This window comes from Hyperoodon ampullatus, assembly GCF_949752795.1.
Source record: "Hyperoodon ampullatus genome assembly, chromosome: 4".
Lineage (NCBI taxonomy): Eukaryota > Metazoa > Chordata > Mammalia > Artiodactyla > Ziphiidae > Hyperoodon > Hyperoodon ampullatus.
Window position 1 is genome coordinate 52478085 of NC_136917.1, and position 16016 is coordinate 52494100.

Sequence of the window (16016 nt, forward strand, 5' to 3'; positions counted from 1 at the left end):
GAACAGTGAGGTACACATTCAAAGAGGGTGACGTGGGCCAATCCCCACCTCCTCTTGGGTTTAGTGAGACCATAGAGCACCTTAAGGTCACCAGCTATGGCCACATCTAGCTTTGTCTCTTGATCTCTGTGAGACCTTGAGCAAATTAATCTTTCTGAGCCTCAGTCTCCCTACCTTTAAAATGGGGTGAAGGTAATGGTATTTGCCTCACACAGAAGTTGCAAGAGTTAAATGGAAGTGCTTGGCATAGTGAGTTTTCAGTAAGGTTAGTAGCACATAAAGCGTCCAATTTGCGTGCCCAAATGCAGCAAGTCCCACTGTTTCTACTTCCAACTTTGCTCTCAAACTCATCCACTTCTCTCCATCACAGGTGCCATCTTAGTCCAGGCCACCCATTCAGAAGACTTAAAATTGATCTTCTGTTTCTACTGTTGTATCCCAGAAATTCGTTTCCCACACAAGAGCCAAAGTAATATATTAAATTGAAAATCAGGTCAGATGATTTTCCTGCTTTAATCTTTCTCATTGCATCTAGGATCCAAGCCCCCTTCATGACCATGGTTTCTTGGTCCCTGTAGACCTTCCTCTGAAGTCTATTCTCATGCATCTCACCTCATTGCTTATCACCCCTCAGCCAAGTGGGCATTCAGTTGGTTCCCCAAACTCAGCGAGTTCCATCTGGAATCAGGCTCAAGATGTCCTCCATTGCTGGAACCCAGTTCTTTCCTTGTCACAGAGCTGCCCTCTTCTCATCACTCAGGTCTCAGCATCAATGCCTCCCCTGATCAAAGATCTTCCCTTTTATCCTCTATTTCATATCCTTGTATAGATAAGAGTTAGTTTATACAGCAAGCACTCAGCACAATTTGTGATTATCTTGGTTATTTCGTATGTATGTAAGTGACATGGTTGGTGCTCCACCCATATCTTCTCAGATCCCTTTATCATTTCTGTGCAACTCAACTTCACTTCCAATAGCCAGCACCTGCAATTCTGTTGGAAGCCTTCCCTTGAGCTTCTAGAACATACTTTGCCCCTTGGGGTAGCTCTTAACCACTGGCCAACAGGTATAGAGGTATAAATGCCCCAGATCTCTCACCTCTTGGCCAGGATAATTCTTCAGTCTGAGTTTTACACTGTTTCCTAGAGCTTTTCCAAGGGGTAAAGCATCAGTAGCCCACTGTGGTGAGTGGCTTCAAAACACACCTTAACTAGTCACCTCCCTCTCCTGTATGATGTTCCCACTCCCCGACCGATGTCCTCATTCCTCCCAAATGATCTATGAGCACTCAATCCTCATGTCAGAGTCTGATTCTGGGGGTAACCTAACTATGACCATGGCTTTTTTCTTCTTTTTATCAATCCCAGTAGAGTGTACCTTTTATGTCTATCTTGTTCATTATTATATCCTGCTGCCCAGTTTACTGTCTGGTGCATAGTGACAGCGCTCGATATATATTTGTATAATGAGTACCTACTAGTGGTATTATTACTGGAATGTAGTGCTTTTTCCTTTCATTGAGTTTAGTTTATACCAGTAGCCTACCTTGCACCCACAGAATGTTACGTGCGCCCTCCCAAACATACAGTATTAAAAAAAGAGAGATTTTGTCTTCTATAGTGCTTTCAAGAGCAGCATTCCTGTTATTGTTTTAGCAAGGTTTGTTATGGCTAGAGGCTCTTTACAGGGAGGAGATCCCAAGAGACATTCTCTAGGACTGTGGCATTTCTTCCTGAAATCCCAGTGTGGAGATACTTCAGAGGTCTTTTCTGGGACAGACCCTGTTATGCTTATTTGTGGGTGGTTTAAGCAAAAAGCAACTGGATCCTGGACCAGGTGCTCCCAGTGAAATAAGATGGACAACTACGCAGGGAGAGGGGCAATAATAATACTAAAGAATAAAAAAGTCACCAACATGTGGGAATGTAAATTTGTGCAGTCACTATGGAAAACAGTATGGAGGTTCCTCAGCAAACTGAAAATATAACTACCATATGATCCAGCAACCCTACTCCTGGGCATTTATCTGGAAAAGATGAAAATTCTAATCTGAAAAGATACATGCACCCCAATGTTCGTAGCAGCACTATTTACAACAGCCAAGACATGGAAGCAACCTAAATGTCCATCAACAGATGACTGGATAAAGAAGCTATGTTGATATGTATACACAATGGAATATTACTCAGCCATAAAAAAGAATGAAATAATACCATTTGCACCAACATGGATGGACTTAGAGATTATCATACTCAGTGAAGTAAATCAGAGAAAGACAAATATCATATGATATCACTTATATGTGGAATTTAAAAAATAACACAAATGAACTTATTTACAAAGCAGAAACAGACTCACAGACACAGAAAACAAATTTATGATTACCAACGGGGAAAGGGTAGGGGAGGGATAAATTAGGAGTTTGGGATTAGCAGATACAAACTACTATATATAAAATAGATAAAAAACAAGGTCCTACTGTATAGCACAGGGCACTATATTCAGTATCTTATAATAACCAATAAAGGAAAAGAATCTGAAAAAAATATATATATAACTGAATCACTTTGCTGTATACTTGAAACTAACACAATATTATAAATCAACTATAGTTCAATTTTAAAAAATTTAAAAAAAACAATGTGGGCTTAGAGTTAGTCTACACAAGTAACTTTGGGCAAGCGACTCAGTACTCCTGAACCGCAATTTCCTCTGCTGTTAAACAATGTTGCTCTGTGGTTTAAATAAGCTTTTGCAGGTATTTAGCCCAGGCCTGTGAAGACCATAAGGGTTCAAAACCAGTAACTATTTCTCTGAAAATCTTTAAATTTATATAGATTTTTTAAAAAACATAAATGCAAATACTTCTGTATCATTTGCATATTCTGTAAAATATTTGAGACGGTGGAATTCTGAGACTCAGAGAATCTAACTTTTTCTATAGCCATAGTGATTGCTTACATTTACGAAGCACTCAGATACATTTCATGTCACCAGGCTGGTTCTCAGCTAAGACAGGATTAGAAGCTAACTTTCCTGAATTTCAGGCTCTATTTTTCTCCACCTTTAATAGACCATTCTGCCTATCCCGATGACAGGTTTCCGAAAGGAATGGAGCATAAATATTTTGATCTAACTCTGTTTATATTTCGAGAAAAGCAGACCAGCTCTGGCTCAGAGCCTGCCATATCTCCTGATAACATATCTCCCCAAGGAGTCCTCCCCCCCCACACTTGCTTCCTTGATCAGCTTCTCCCTTTCCTCCTCCTTCCTCCCTGCTTTCTGTTGCCCGTCTACATCTCCCATGTGTCTTTTCTGCCTTTCTCTATCCCTACCCTCCTCTTTTCTCTGGCTCCATTTCCTCCTCTCTTGTCTCCCTCTCCATCCACTTAGACTCATTTCTACTGCTTAAACCCTTAAATTTATGACCAGGTGGCATCCAGTTAAGACACAGCATATCGTGCGCATGGAGTTAGATTGGCTACAGACTACGTCATGCTCTGGAAGGCTTATCAACCACATTAGAATGGTGGTGTTGGTGCCAACAGGAACCAACCGGCAATGGCAGATGGTGCAGGGCTCCCTGGGGTGCCAAGGGAACACCATACTTGTCTTGGTCACCCTGACTGATCTCATTTAGAGCCCAGTCCTTGGATGTAGGCAAACCTGGTTCAAATCCTGTCTCTGCCACTTCCTAGCAGTTCCTTCAACTGTAAAATGAGAAAACACCATGGACTTCCAAAGGCTGTTGGGAGAACTCAAGAAAACCATGCTTATTTCACACAGTGTCTGGCACACGGTGTGTGCTATGTGACAGTTGTAGTTATTAAGGTGCTAATAAATAATGTCCACCCCCCGTCTGGCTTCTCTGTCTTCTGGTCCCACCTCCTTGCCCAAGCAATCGGGACAAGCACTCTGCGTGCTGGAGTTTGCCTGATTTTCGAGGCTTTGGGACAGCAAGTAGACGGAGAAGTTAGAAAACCCAGGACCTGTCTCAATCACAAAGTTTTATGGTCGTGAAAAAAAAAAATCTTAGTGTTTCAAAAACTTAAGAAAATAAAAACAAAATAAAAAGAAACATGTTTAACAGCAAATTCTTTTCCTTTCTCACACAAAGGGAAGTAAAAGGAGGAGATGGAAAATGTTCTTTTTGTTAAAATGTGGGCTTCTGCGTCCTTTTTATAATCTCTTAAGGGGAAGAAAACACTGCCATCTCCTTTTGTTCTTCAATCATCCCCTTCCGCCTTCCTTCAAGCATGGAACCACTCCAACGAGAAACTGGAAGTCCAGTAGATTACCTCTTCTGATTCCCCAGAAAGCCAGAAAGAGAAGTTTTCTCTTCTTCCCCTCCATTTCTCTGCCATTCCTGTTTATTAAGCAAAAGTCCCAAATAAGGTTTATGTCAGCCTTGCCTTTCTCCTATCCAGGCAGCTCATTAATATCACCGCCAATCACCCTTCCGGAACACAGCTCTGCAGATATCTATTCCTGCTCCATGCCCACTGACTCTGCTGTGTTGCCTTGGCAACCAAATAAAACACTTCTATGTGTGCGGCCGTATCATCCTCAATTTTGCAAATCCAGGGCAACCTGTTCAGAGGGCTGCGCCTGCCAGTCAATTGGTGTTCTCCTCTCTCTCTGGCTCCATTCTGCTCTGATTTCTTTTTTCACCTCCCAATTACCTCTGAATTCCCTGCAAGCACTTACGTGCCATTCCTAGCACACCTGGCCTTGAGTCAAGAAACACCCTTGTCAACAAGACGGGCTGGAAGGGATCCTGGGGATGAGATGGCTGGGATGTCTCCTCTCCTCTAGCCTCAGGGGGAGACACCAGGGGCTGCTGAGCCTTGAAGATTCTGAATCTAACTGCAGTGTCTTGCAATATCGCCAACATTATGCATTCAGTACTTCAATATTTATTGAATGCTGGTTGCATTTCAGGCACTGTGCTGAGTACAGAGGAGACAAGACACTTCCTTGACCTCATGGACCTTATGTGTGCTACGAGGCCAGAGGGTAGCACTGGGGACTCTGGGAGTCTGAGGAGGAACAAATGGCCGGCTGGCTTGGGATTTGGGACAGAGAGCTGACTTCCTGGAGGACTGAAGGCTACACTGAGACCAGAGGATGGGTTGCAGTCAGCCACGTGGGCCAGTTTCCCAGTTAGGCAGATGGTTCCATACTTGCCTTCTCTAACACTGGAAGGTGGCTGATACCCTCAGTTGGGGTGGTTTGCTTCAGGCACCCCGGGAGTATTTGCCTTATTTCTCCTGTCTCCAGGCTCAAGTTTTCCTGTTAGCCTCTCAGGGAAGAGTCACAGTGAACTATCCAAGCTCTCTCACCTCTGCACTTGGCTTTCCATGCTGTGCGTGTGAATGGCAGCCAAAAGGCACATTTTTCCAAACCAGCAGCATTGGGACCATGATGCCAGGACTCACCACCCAATGTACATGCCTCTCAGTGTGTTCTGAGGTTTGCAATCCTCAGTGTCGTGGGTTTCTATGAATGGTTAAGAATCAGACCATTTGCATTTTAAAAAAATGCAACCTCAGCAATTGCCCCAAACACAAATACAGGAATGCTCAATTTTGATCTGCAGCCATTTTCTCCCATTGTATTTTCTTATATGAACATTTACTGAGCACAAGCCTCTTATTTGTGAGGTAGAGAAAATGGTAGCACCTATCTCAGTGGGTTGTAGAAAGAATTAAGTGAGATTCTGTAGGTAAAAGTGCTTTACCCAGTGCCTGACAGAGGAAGTCCTTTGTTTAATATTTATTAACCGCATCATAATTATTACTTTACGTGGATGTCTCCCAAAAGACCATGAGCTCTTTAAGGGAGGGTTCCAGCCATTTTGGTGAATTAGTCAGTTTTCCTGGGTCTCTTCCATGTCTACATGTTATTAAGGATCATATCTTATTTGCTTTTGTTCTTCACTAGAGCCTGGCAAAGGGTCTTACTCATAAAAGGCATCCTGTATATGCTTGTTGAATGAATGAGGCATAGGAAAAAATAATAATGCCTCACACTTACTGTCATGGAGTACCATGCGTCATGCCCTGTGCTAAGAACTTCACAAGAATTATCTTGACTTATCCTCCAAGTGATGCCACGATCACCGTTACCCCCGTGTCTTCAGTGCAGTAAAATAGCAGGCTGACCACAGTCAGTGTAGTAGTACTTTATGAGATTAACCTACCTGGATGAGTGCAAGCAGACAGTTAAGCTTTACTAGGAGCTTACTTTGTCCAGACCCTGTGCTAAGTACTTTACAAGAATCGCCTCATTAACTCCTCCCAAGAACACTATGAGTTAAGTTTCCTATTTTCATTTTGTAGCAGCGATGCTCAGAATTACTAAGTAACTTGCCCAGAAGCACACAGACAGTATACATTTATGAAGAGCCTTTGTCCTGAATCACAGCATTATCTTGTTTGCTTATCTCATTGGAAGTCTAAGGTCAGAAGCAGCAGAAAACTGGAATACATATTTTAAAAATGATACTAAAACACCTATTCCTCTTACTCAGAAAAAAGTTTTAAATATATATGTGTGTGTGTGTATGTATATGTATATATATATATATATATACACACACAATCACATACATGTACACATACACACACACACACACGGGGCAATGAGGAGTTATTGTTTAATTGGTACAGAGTTTCAGTATGGGATGATGAAAAGTTCTGGAGATAGTGGTGATGGTTACAAAACAATGTAAATATACTTAATGCCACTGACCTATACACATAAAAATGGCTAAAATGGCGACCTTTATGTTATATACATTATATACATGTGTGATGAAGGTTTGTCAGCATGAGAGGTGCAGGGGCCATGTTCCTACCTGAAATACTGCCTTCCCTTCATGTAGGAGGCCAGGTCAATTTAACTCATAACTCAGGGGCAAATTCTTCTACTGCCTCATCTTTTCTGCCACTGGTATCCCTGGGACTAAGTGTAAATTAACTCACATGAAGTGTTTCCCCCATGATCAAAGGAGCACATAGAATTTGTGGTGTCTGATGCAGGAGTTTGGCCATATATGGAGAGGCATTTCCTATCTTCTTAGGGTTAGCAATTCATGAGCTAAGTGGTTTGAACCTGGCCCATTGTGTTTTCTGGACAGTACTGTTTGTCACCCAAAAAGGTATTTAATAAGGTGATTCCCAACTAGAATATTTCAGTATGCCTACTAAAATAAGCTGCTCATTCCTCACATAGCTTTGTCATGGCTCTATCCATAAAGAGTTCATTTCTGCATTATGAGGGGTTATTCCATGATTCCATGAAGTCTACCGGAGACATGAATACATTCATTATTTATTCATCCATTTGAAAAATATTTGGGGGTTCCTAATCTGGGCCAGGTTGTAGGCTGGGTACTCCAAGCCCAGTATTGAGACACAGGACAAGTTGCCTGTTCTGCTGGTGTTTGGAAAAAAGATTGGAAAAATGACAGAGATCTGAGGTGAACTCAGCTGCTATTTGAGTCCTGGCGTCTGAGACCATGAGCATTCCTGGTATGGGCTTTCAATGGTGTGAGCTTTCAAGGCAGAGCCTGGCACGTAGCAGGCACTTAGAAGCAGTCTGTTGAATGCCCTGGTTTCTGACCTGGGGATCTAGAACGGTGTGACCCTGGGGGCGGACACAGACCCAAGTTGCAGGAAGCAGCTCACGACAGATGGACTTGTCTTTCCTTGTCCTGTGTTCTACTCTTTGCTTTGGGTGTGCTGGCTCGTGTTCCTGCATGCTAGGGTTGTCAGGTAACCTGACCATTTCAATGGAAAAGAGTGGCTCTGTCTGCCAGTGAAGTGGAGACTCCTGCTCGGTTACCCAGTGAGCTCAGCCATCTGCTTGGAGCAGAGGTATCTTGTTTGGCTGCACTGAATCCATCAGGCCACATGATGACAGGTAAGCAGTTTGGCTGCAGAGAGACTTTATTACAGGGTAATTGACACATGCCTTCCTAGCAGTGGTGTTGAAGCAGGTAACAGGTCACCCCATCTCCACTCCATCTGTTTCCTTTTCCCTCTCTTCCAACTTCCATTCTGTTCAAGATATCCTTGTCCTGCCCTGACTTTCCTAGCACCCACATGCCCTGCTTTTTCATTCCTTGACCATGTCCTTCCTGACCATTAAAACACCTATTTTTTGTAGGAAGTTTCTTTTTATTGGCCAAACTTCATTTCCCTTAAACTGAACCACCTCCTCGCCTGACATTTTCATAAACCATCATCTTTTGTGTCTAAGACTTCTTTGTCTTAATCACTTTACTGGGTTATAATTTACATACCAAAAATGAACTTTTTAAAAATGTACAGTTTGATGAATTTAGACAAACCTATATCCACCACATAAAACATTTGCATTACCCAAAAAAATCACTACAGTTTATAGTTTTGCCATTTCTAGAATTTTATATAAATGGAATCACACAATATGTACTCTTCAGTAAGACATTCCTTTTTTCATATCTTAACATTTCTAATATTGGATGTATCTTACAGTGAACATCTAACATGGTAATGTTTCTTTTCCCTTAAGAGCTATAACTAAATAATATATCTTACAATAGATAATATCTTTAAATCAGGGATATGTTATATATATATACACACACACATATATTCACATATATATTTATTTATGCATGCTTAGACACATGTATCTAACTAGTTGGTTTTACCATGAGACGGTAAGCACTGGGAAGGTGGAATCTTTACTCTGCTGTGTGGGTTCCCAGTGTACCTATAGCTGACTACTGACAGAAGCTAAATAAATACTGCAGAAGGTGGTGATAGTGAGTTTCAAACAGTTTTCCAAAAATATCTTCTAATGACAAGAGCTTGCCTAAAACTCTTCTTGGAATGAGTCAACAGTCTCTAACCACAATAAAGGTTCTCTCTGGGGGCTTAACTACCTCTGCATTAGTATGAGACAGCATTTCCCCAAATTTGTTCCATGACAATTAACACTACTCAAGGTACTAATGAAAGGAGGGAGAGGGGAGTACCACTGTTACAGAAATTTGGGAACGTTTCTTATTATTTTCTACCACTTAGAGATTCACAGCTCATTAGCGTGCTAAAAGTGCTGAAAAGTCCTGCGGCAAAGAAAAAATGTTTGGCTCTGTTTCAGTCCAGGTTTGTTTGACCCTGGAGCTTTATGGAACATCCATTAATAGCTTACAGAATACAGTTTGTGAAAGACTGTCATATAAGCATGAATTTAAAAATAAGAAAGAAAGGGAGAAGATAATGAGATTGAAGAGAGTTGTATGTGGGCTGGGCCCAGCTAAGCCCAAAGCTATGTAATGGTGCCTGGAATGAGATGGATGAGGATGCTCTTTCTGAGTCAAGGGCTGAACAGCACTTTCCCTCATTTCATAATCTCTTTATAGTATGAAGGGACATGTGGGAAGGCAACCTTTCCTAAGAGGCAACAAAATGACACAAAATATGCGTTGACTGATCCCTTAGGTGACATGCCCCAGTGCATGTGCTGGATAATTGAGGTTGAGTGAGGAGAACCTTCTATCCTAGCCATCTGCCTGGGCCATCCACTGGGGGTCGAGCCGCTGTGTTTGTCTACTGGCCAGATACCTCTAACTGATGAGAAAACTGAAGCAGGTAATAGAATGGTTTGCTAAAACAGAGAGAAGCCCACCTGCAGGAATTACCCTGATCATTTAAATGATGGTAAGATCCTTCCCCGAAATAGGACATCAGAGTGGGACCGGTAAAAATCAGGCAGAGACTCAAAGAAATGTATAAGAGCTCCCTTTCATTTTAAAAAATATTATGTTAAACATCATCATAGAGTGAAATTGACTTTTTTTTCTCTTGGTATATATTCCTATGAATGTTAACACATACACAGATTTATTTAACTGCCACCACAAACAGGATACAGGACAGCCCCTTCATCCCATAAAATTCCCTCATGCTCTCCCTTTATAATCCTTTCCCAACCCAGAACCCCTGGTAACCACTGAAAACCACTATTTTTCATCACTATAGTTTTGTCTTTTCGTGAAGCCCCTGTCCTTTTGCTATCCCCTTTGCTTAATTTTTTAACAGAAGTCTCTGCATGTTTATGCGTGGGTGCAAATGCAGTGCCCCAAACTTTCTCCTCTATTGTTAATTTTGTTATTTAACATTTATTAGCATCTATTATGTACCATACTATACTAAGCTTTTCACATACATTATCTCATTTTAATCTCACAATAGCCTTCTGATATATGTACGCCATTATTATCCCCATTACACAGATATGGAAACTGCGGGTCAGGGAGGTTAAGTGACTTGCCTGAGGCCTCATAGCTCACAAGTAATTGGATCCCAGCACAAACCCAGCTCCATCTGACCACAATCCTTAAACACTAATCAGTAAAAGGGAGGGAACTGTAACTAGGAAGGAGGTCCGTGGAGAGAGGGTTGGGAGCAAGGCCAGTTTGGGGCCATGTGGTTTTTTAAAAGGTTTGCATATGTGGGTGGAGCTGGGGAACCATCTGGGTGTCCTTACTTCTCAACCTCAGCTCCTACCTTTATGTCTTCCTCCACTTGCCGCATCCAGGCCTTGCTGACCCAGTGGCATCTGCCTGCTGTTTTCAGGGGCTTGGGATGGTTTTAGTCCCATTGTAAATTTAGCAGAAACCACCGTCTGTGTCACAGCTCTGCCGTAGGACACAGCAGCTGAAACCCAGGAAAAGGGGCTGGGCGCCTTCTGGTTTCTACCCAGCCTCAATTCCCTCATGTGCCTTCTGACCTCATTTTGCCATCTCAGCTGCTTGCAACACCAGCTGAAAAAGTTTCTAGGACACGGCCACCTGGTCTGTGCTGTAGGTGGCAGGTGTGTTCTTGCTGAGACAGGGCAAGAGAGACAGGAATGTGTGTGGTTGGCATGTTGTTTAACAAAGAAGGGAGAGAGTCCGGCCCTGCAAGGCCCAGGGTGGCAACGTTTGTATTGGGGATAGAGAGATGCAGGGGAAAGGAAAGATAGACCTTAATGAGGAACTGGTGATGCTGCGGAGGTGGACCAGGTTGTTGCCCTTTGTATGGTGTCCTGCTGAGCCTGCCATTTGGGGAAGTGACGCTGGGTAGCACGTTTTCTCCTAGAATCAACTCCTAGCTCCTAAAGGGTCTTGGAAGTGAGCAGCCAAGGCAGCGCATGCTGGGAGAAATCACACACCTGAATCATGGCCCCGGATCCTTTGGAGACACACAAAGCAAACCAAAAATCAGAGTACCCAGGACCATCTCTGGAGGACACTCGATTAACAAGGGGGTGAGAGATGTTGTGTAATTTAGACTGGAAAGTCTTGAGTCACTTTAATAATAATAACAGTTCATATTTATTGAGCTTGTAATAGGAACCAGTTGTGGTGCTACGAGCTAACTGACATTAACAGTCTCATTTATTTCTCCCCAATGACGCTATGAGGTAGATACTACTGTTATCTCTAGTTTATAAAAGGGGAATTAGAGGCACCGAGGTTTAAGTGATTCATCCAAATTACACAACTATCAAGGGGCAGAATCAGGATTTGAATTCTGGTATTTTTCAAACCTAACTTTGCAAATTTTATCTCCACTGCTTTCTTGCCTTTTTTCTTTTTTTTTTTTTTTTAAATAAATTTATTTATTTATTTTTGGCTGCATTGGGTCTTCGTTGCTGCCCGCGGGCTTTGTTTAGTTGTGACGAGCGGGGGCTACTCTTCGTTGCGGTGCGCGGGCTTCTCACTGTGGTGGCTTGTCTTGTTGCGGAGCATGGGCTCTAGGCACACGGGCTTCAGTAGTTGTGGCACGTGGGCTCAGTAGTTGTGGCTCGTGGGCTCTAGAGTGCAGGCTCAGTAGTTGTGGCGCACGGGCTTATTTGCTCCACGGCATGTGGGATCTTCCCGGACCAGGGCTCAAACCCATGTCCCCTGCATTGGCAGGCGGATTCTTAACCACTGTGCCACCAGGGAAGCCCCTCTTGCCTATTCTAACTCAGAAATATTATTAAAGGATAACAGAGGGAGGAGGAAGAGAGATCAGCTATACAGAAGCCCATAATCTTCTCAAAGGCTTGCAAAGTTCCTCTGGCTCACCTTCAGTACGGGAAGGAATAAGAGCCGGTGGGATGTGCACTGCCACGGGCCCTCCAGGAGTCTGTTGATCTCCCCTGTTGGTTTGAAACAATTGCGTGCTGTAGAAACCTACAGCCGTTTCTCAAGTTTTCTTTTTACACAATCGGCTTAGGAGGGTTTTAGACAGGTAGGCACAATGGATTATTTTTTTGTCTCTTGGCTGGCACCGTGAAGTGTGACTATTGGTTCCACCCTAGTATACTGGCTGGCACAAAAAGTACCAGGCCTCTTTGAGCCAACAAAAACATCTTGATCAGCTTGTGTTTTCGATGAGTTTAGGAGAGCAGAACAGACTTTGGGCTTAAAAAGCTGCTGGACAGGAAGTTAAATGAACTCTTTGAGAGTTAAATGAACCTTAACATCGAGTCCTTTGGAAGAGGTGTTTTAGAAAATGGTACCCTGTGACAACAGGTTATTTATACCGTATTAGGGTAGTACTTGATACTTAGTATTATCCTGGCCTGGACTCATCATAGACTCAAGTTCAATAATAACACCTATTACACTCTCCTGCAAGGGCTATCGCTCCTGTTGTATTTTGTAGAATGCCTCATGCACGGCAGGGCACACCAAACAGTCAATAATAATGCTTACTATGATAACAACCTTCCTAATGCCTTTCATCTAAGGATCTCAAAGTGCTTTGCAAACACTCATTAGTTAAGCCTCACAGTGGCTCTCTCTTTTTATAATATGTTTTCCCATTTTACAGAATTTTAAATTGAGACCCAGCAAGCTTAAGTGGCTTGCCCAAAGACATACAGCTGGTTTAAATTAATGATAATGATGATGCTTTGCATTTACACGGCATAGGTTTTCTAAGGTGCTATGAGTATGTTGTAAAGATAATTTTTACACTCTCCTGGAGGAAGAGAGGTAGCAAGTATTACTAAGTGTTGACTGGATTGGGTAAACTGAGGCTGAGAGGGCAAGTAGGTTGTTGAGGGTTTGACTGAGGATGCAAGGCCATCCCTCTGCCTCTCAGAACAATGTGGCCTCCCAGATAATCCGCAATTCTCTGAACCCAGGGACACGCGATCGCTTTCACACTTACAGGAAAGGTAGCTGTATTTGGGGGAGTAGAACAGGTTGCAGAATTACAGCCGTATTTACATACAGGAATAGTTTGTTCATATCCCCATTGAGAGAGGCAAAAGGGATGACACGAGGCACTTGGAGAAAGGTGAGCTCAGGAAATGAAGGAAACGGGGGCAGTTGCAGGCTGGTTGCCAGCTCTGTTCTCTTGTAGAGAGTCTTCACTAAACCAGGTCCTGCAGGAGCCCTCAACGGCTTGGTTCTCCATTTCAGCCTCATGGCAGGACTCCAGTGCAGCTCAGAGGATGGGCACAACCCCATCACCGGCACCTTGGTCTGAAGAGACAGGTCCTTGTGAAAGAGTTCCAGGGACACGCAGCATCTTACTGGCTGTCTCTCCCGTTGGACCAGCTCTAGTTCCTACAACTCCCTATGCCGGGAGGGGACTGGGAATCCTCTGTGGTTCAAAAAGTAGGTAGCTGTGGATCCATCTGTTGCTACCTTTTCTTAGCAACATAGCCACATCGAAAAAAGATGAAAGCATGAACAAAAACATGCAAAGGTGGTAGGGGACTTGCCTTCTCCCAGTCCCCCGACACTCTCTGAGTGATCGATGATACTCTGCTCTTCGGGGAGGCAAGTCAGACTTTGCAGCGCAAGGGAGGGGAGAGGTTGCTGGGTCTTAGGAATTCAAAGGGAGATTTGCTGACCCAAGATAGAACCTAATGCTCTATAAACACAGCCTGCCTCAGAAAGTTTGCTCCGCAACCCTGACCCCGCCTTTTCCAGGCCTGTGGATTCTGACTGATGACTACACCTAGGGCTAATAAGGAGCCTTCAACAAGGGCGCCAAGCCCTCAACAAGGGCGCCAAGCCCTCTTCGGGAATGTGTTCACGCACACAGGCCCAATGGCACTAAAAAGTCTGCAGTGAAGAAATCACACCAATGCCCGGCTTCTTCTCGCTCTCATTTTGGAATGTTTCCATGCACCCCCTACTGCATGGGTGGCTTAAAGGTGCAGGGAACCCAAGGAGGGGTGAGCTGTTGGAAGGAATACTTTAGAAACTTGCCCTGAATGCACACCACAAGGCTATTCTCCTTCAGTGGGAAGGAATCCGGGGAAGACCCTCCCACCCTCTGCTGCCTTTCACAGCAGGGAGTCGTGAGACTCTGCTGCCAGTATTAAAGCTTGCTTCAGGTGGGACTTCACAGAATATGGCTGAGACTTTCTAAGTATGCCAGCTGCCCAAGCCACAGCTTGCCACGTCCACGTGGACACACTGACTGCAAGGGTGACAGCAAATAATCCTCCTGGAGCCACAAGGACCACGCCCTTCTCTTGAAATGTCCCCTTACCCAGCTTCCCATATCCAGGTCAGATAAAGTCCTGAGGATGTGCCCACAAGGCTGGAGAGAGCGATTCCCATTACAAACACCAAAAGCATGACTGGGTGATCTCCCGGGGCTCTCCTGGGGCTCTTCTTTTTTTTTTAATTGCAGCCTCTGATGTGCACTTTGTGTATGTTTTATTCATTTTGTAAAGTAAGACACACCTGCGGGGCTCCTATACACACCTATTGTACTTCACAGCCAGCCTTTCCTGTCAGTCACTCCACCCACGTATACGCTCCCTTCCCACATGAAATTTGGGCAGTTAAGTGTCTTGATAACTTTGAACCATTATGAATGAGCATTGTCATCATGGCACTTTATGACTGGGAATGGAAAGATGGATCGGGGTAAAATGCAAACAAAACCTGACATTTGGAAACTTCTTTGAGATCTCGAAAGCAACAAGCAGTTAGATTTGTTTTTCTTTTTTCCCATCCTCTGTGCATTTCCCGTGCCCTGGTTTGGCCTCAGAACAGCAGAAATGTAAGACCAAAAATATAATCAAGAAAGCTTTCCTTGTCCTACCACCTTCTGGACGAGGAGCAGGGAGAACCTGGGAAGCTTTAACAATTCTAAGAATTTGTGGGTGGATCAGATAGGCTCAGGATTCCACCAAGTCTCAGTACAACGATCACCGCCCACAGAAACTTATCCCCAGGGAATCCTCCGCAGGGGCTCTTTGAAATGTAACTAAAAGAACAGAAGCCCCAACTGCTGGTGCAGGCAAACCCAACCTCCAAGTGGACACAGTAGGAACAAATGAGATCTTTCTTACCCCATCCATGTGGATTCTGATGTTAGGCACCAGCTGGAAAGGGCTGTACTGCAGACCTCGGGGGTGAGTCTTGCTCTTCCTGCTGTCCTGTGAGGTCAGCACGCCAGGCCTGCAGAGGGAGCCCCCTCCCCCCGAGCCCTGGCCCGAGCGCACGCCATCCAGAAGGCGCACGAGCAGCAGGTTGGCCGGCAGCGCCTCGATGCTGCAAAACACCAGGATCCTGCATTCGGGGCACCTCAGCTCCTTATGGGTCTTGAAAATCCTCTGGAGACATGGTTTGCAGAAGGTGTGCTGGCAAGGGAGGACTTTGGCGGTGACATCGAGCTTTTCGAGGCACACGGGGCACTCCAGAAGATCAAGTAATGTCACATCATCCATTTTATTTTAAAACTCCAGTCCTGACCCGGAGGGGCTAAGTCTACATGGTCAGGTCAGCTGAGCCAAAGGGGCAGAGACTGCCTCTTGAGAGTGTCCGGATGCCTGCCAGTTTGAAGGAGAAAGGAAGAGAAGAAAAAACTGTGAGTGCTCGGAGAGGTATATCCCACCTACATCCAGCCAGCGTCTCATAAGGCAGTTCACAAGGACTTTGCTCCCGCACCCAAGTTTCAGATGACTCATTCTGATTCAGTGCTAGCAGGTATAAGCCTCGACTCCTGCCTGCTGG

At 44.1% G+C, this 16016-nt stretch overlaps 1 protein-coding gene across 3 annotated transcripts in view; it reads right to left on the reverse strand.

Annotated features, from left to right (window-relative positions):
• Nucleotides 1–15730, reverse strand: part of SH3RF2 (SH3 domain containing ring finger 2) — a gene marked incomplete at its 5' end in the record, with an annotated part of 137681 nt that extends 121951 nt beyond the window's left edge. For all 3 annotated transcript variants that reach the window (XM_079704081.1, XM_079704082.1, XM_079704080.1), the window contains one exon: nt 15353–15730. In XM_079704081.1, the coding sequence (XP_079560207.1) occupies nt 15353–15730 (378 nt within the window). The remainder of the gene's footprint in view (nt 1–15352) is intronic.
• Between the last annotated feature and the right edge of the window lie 286 nt (nt 15731–16016).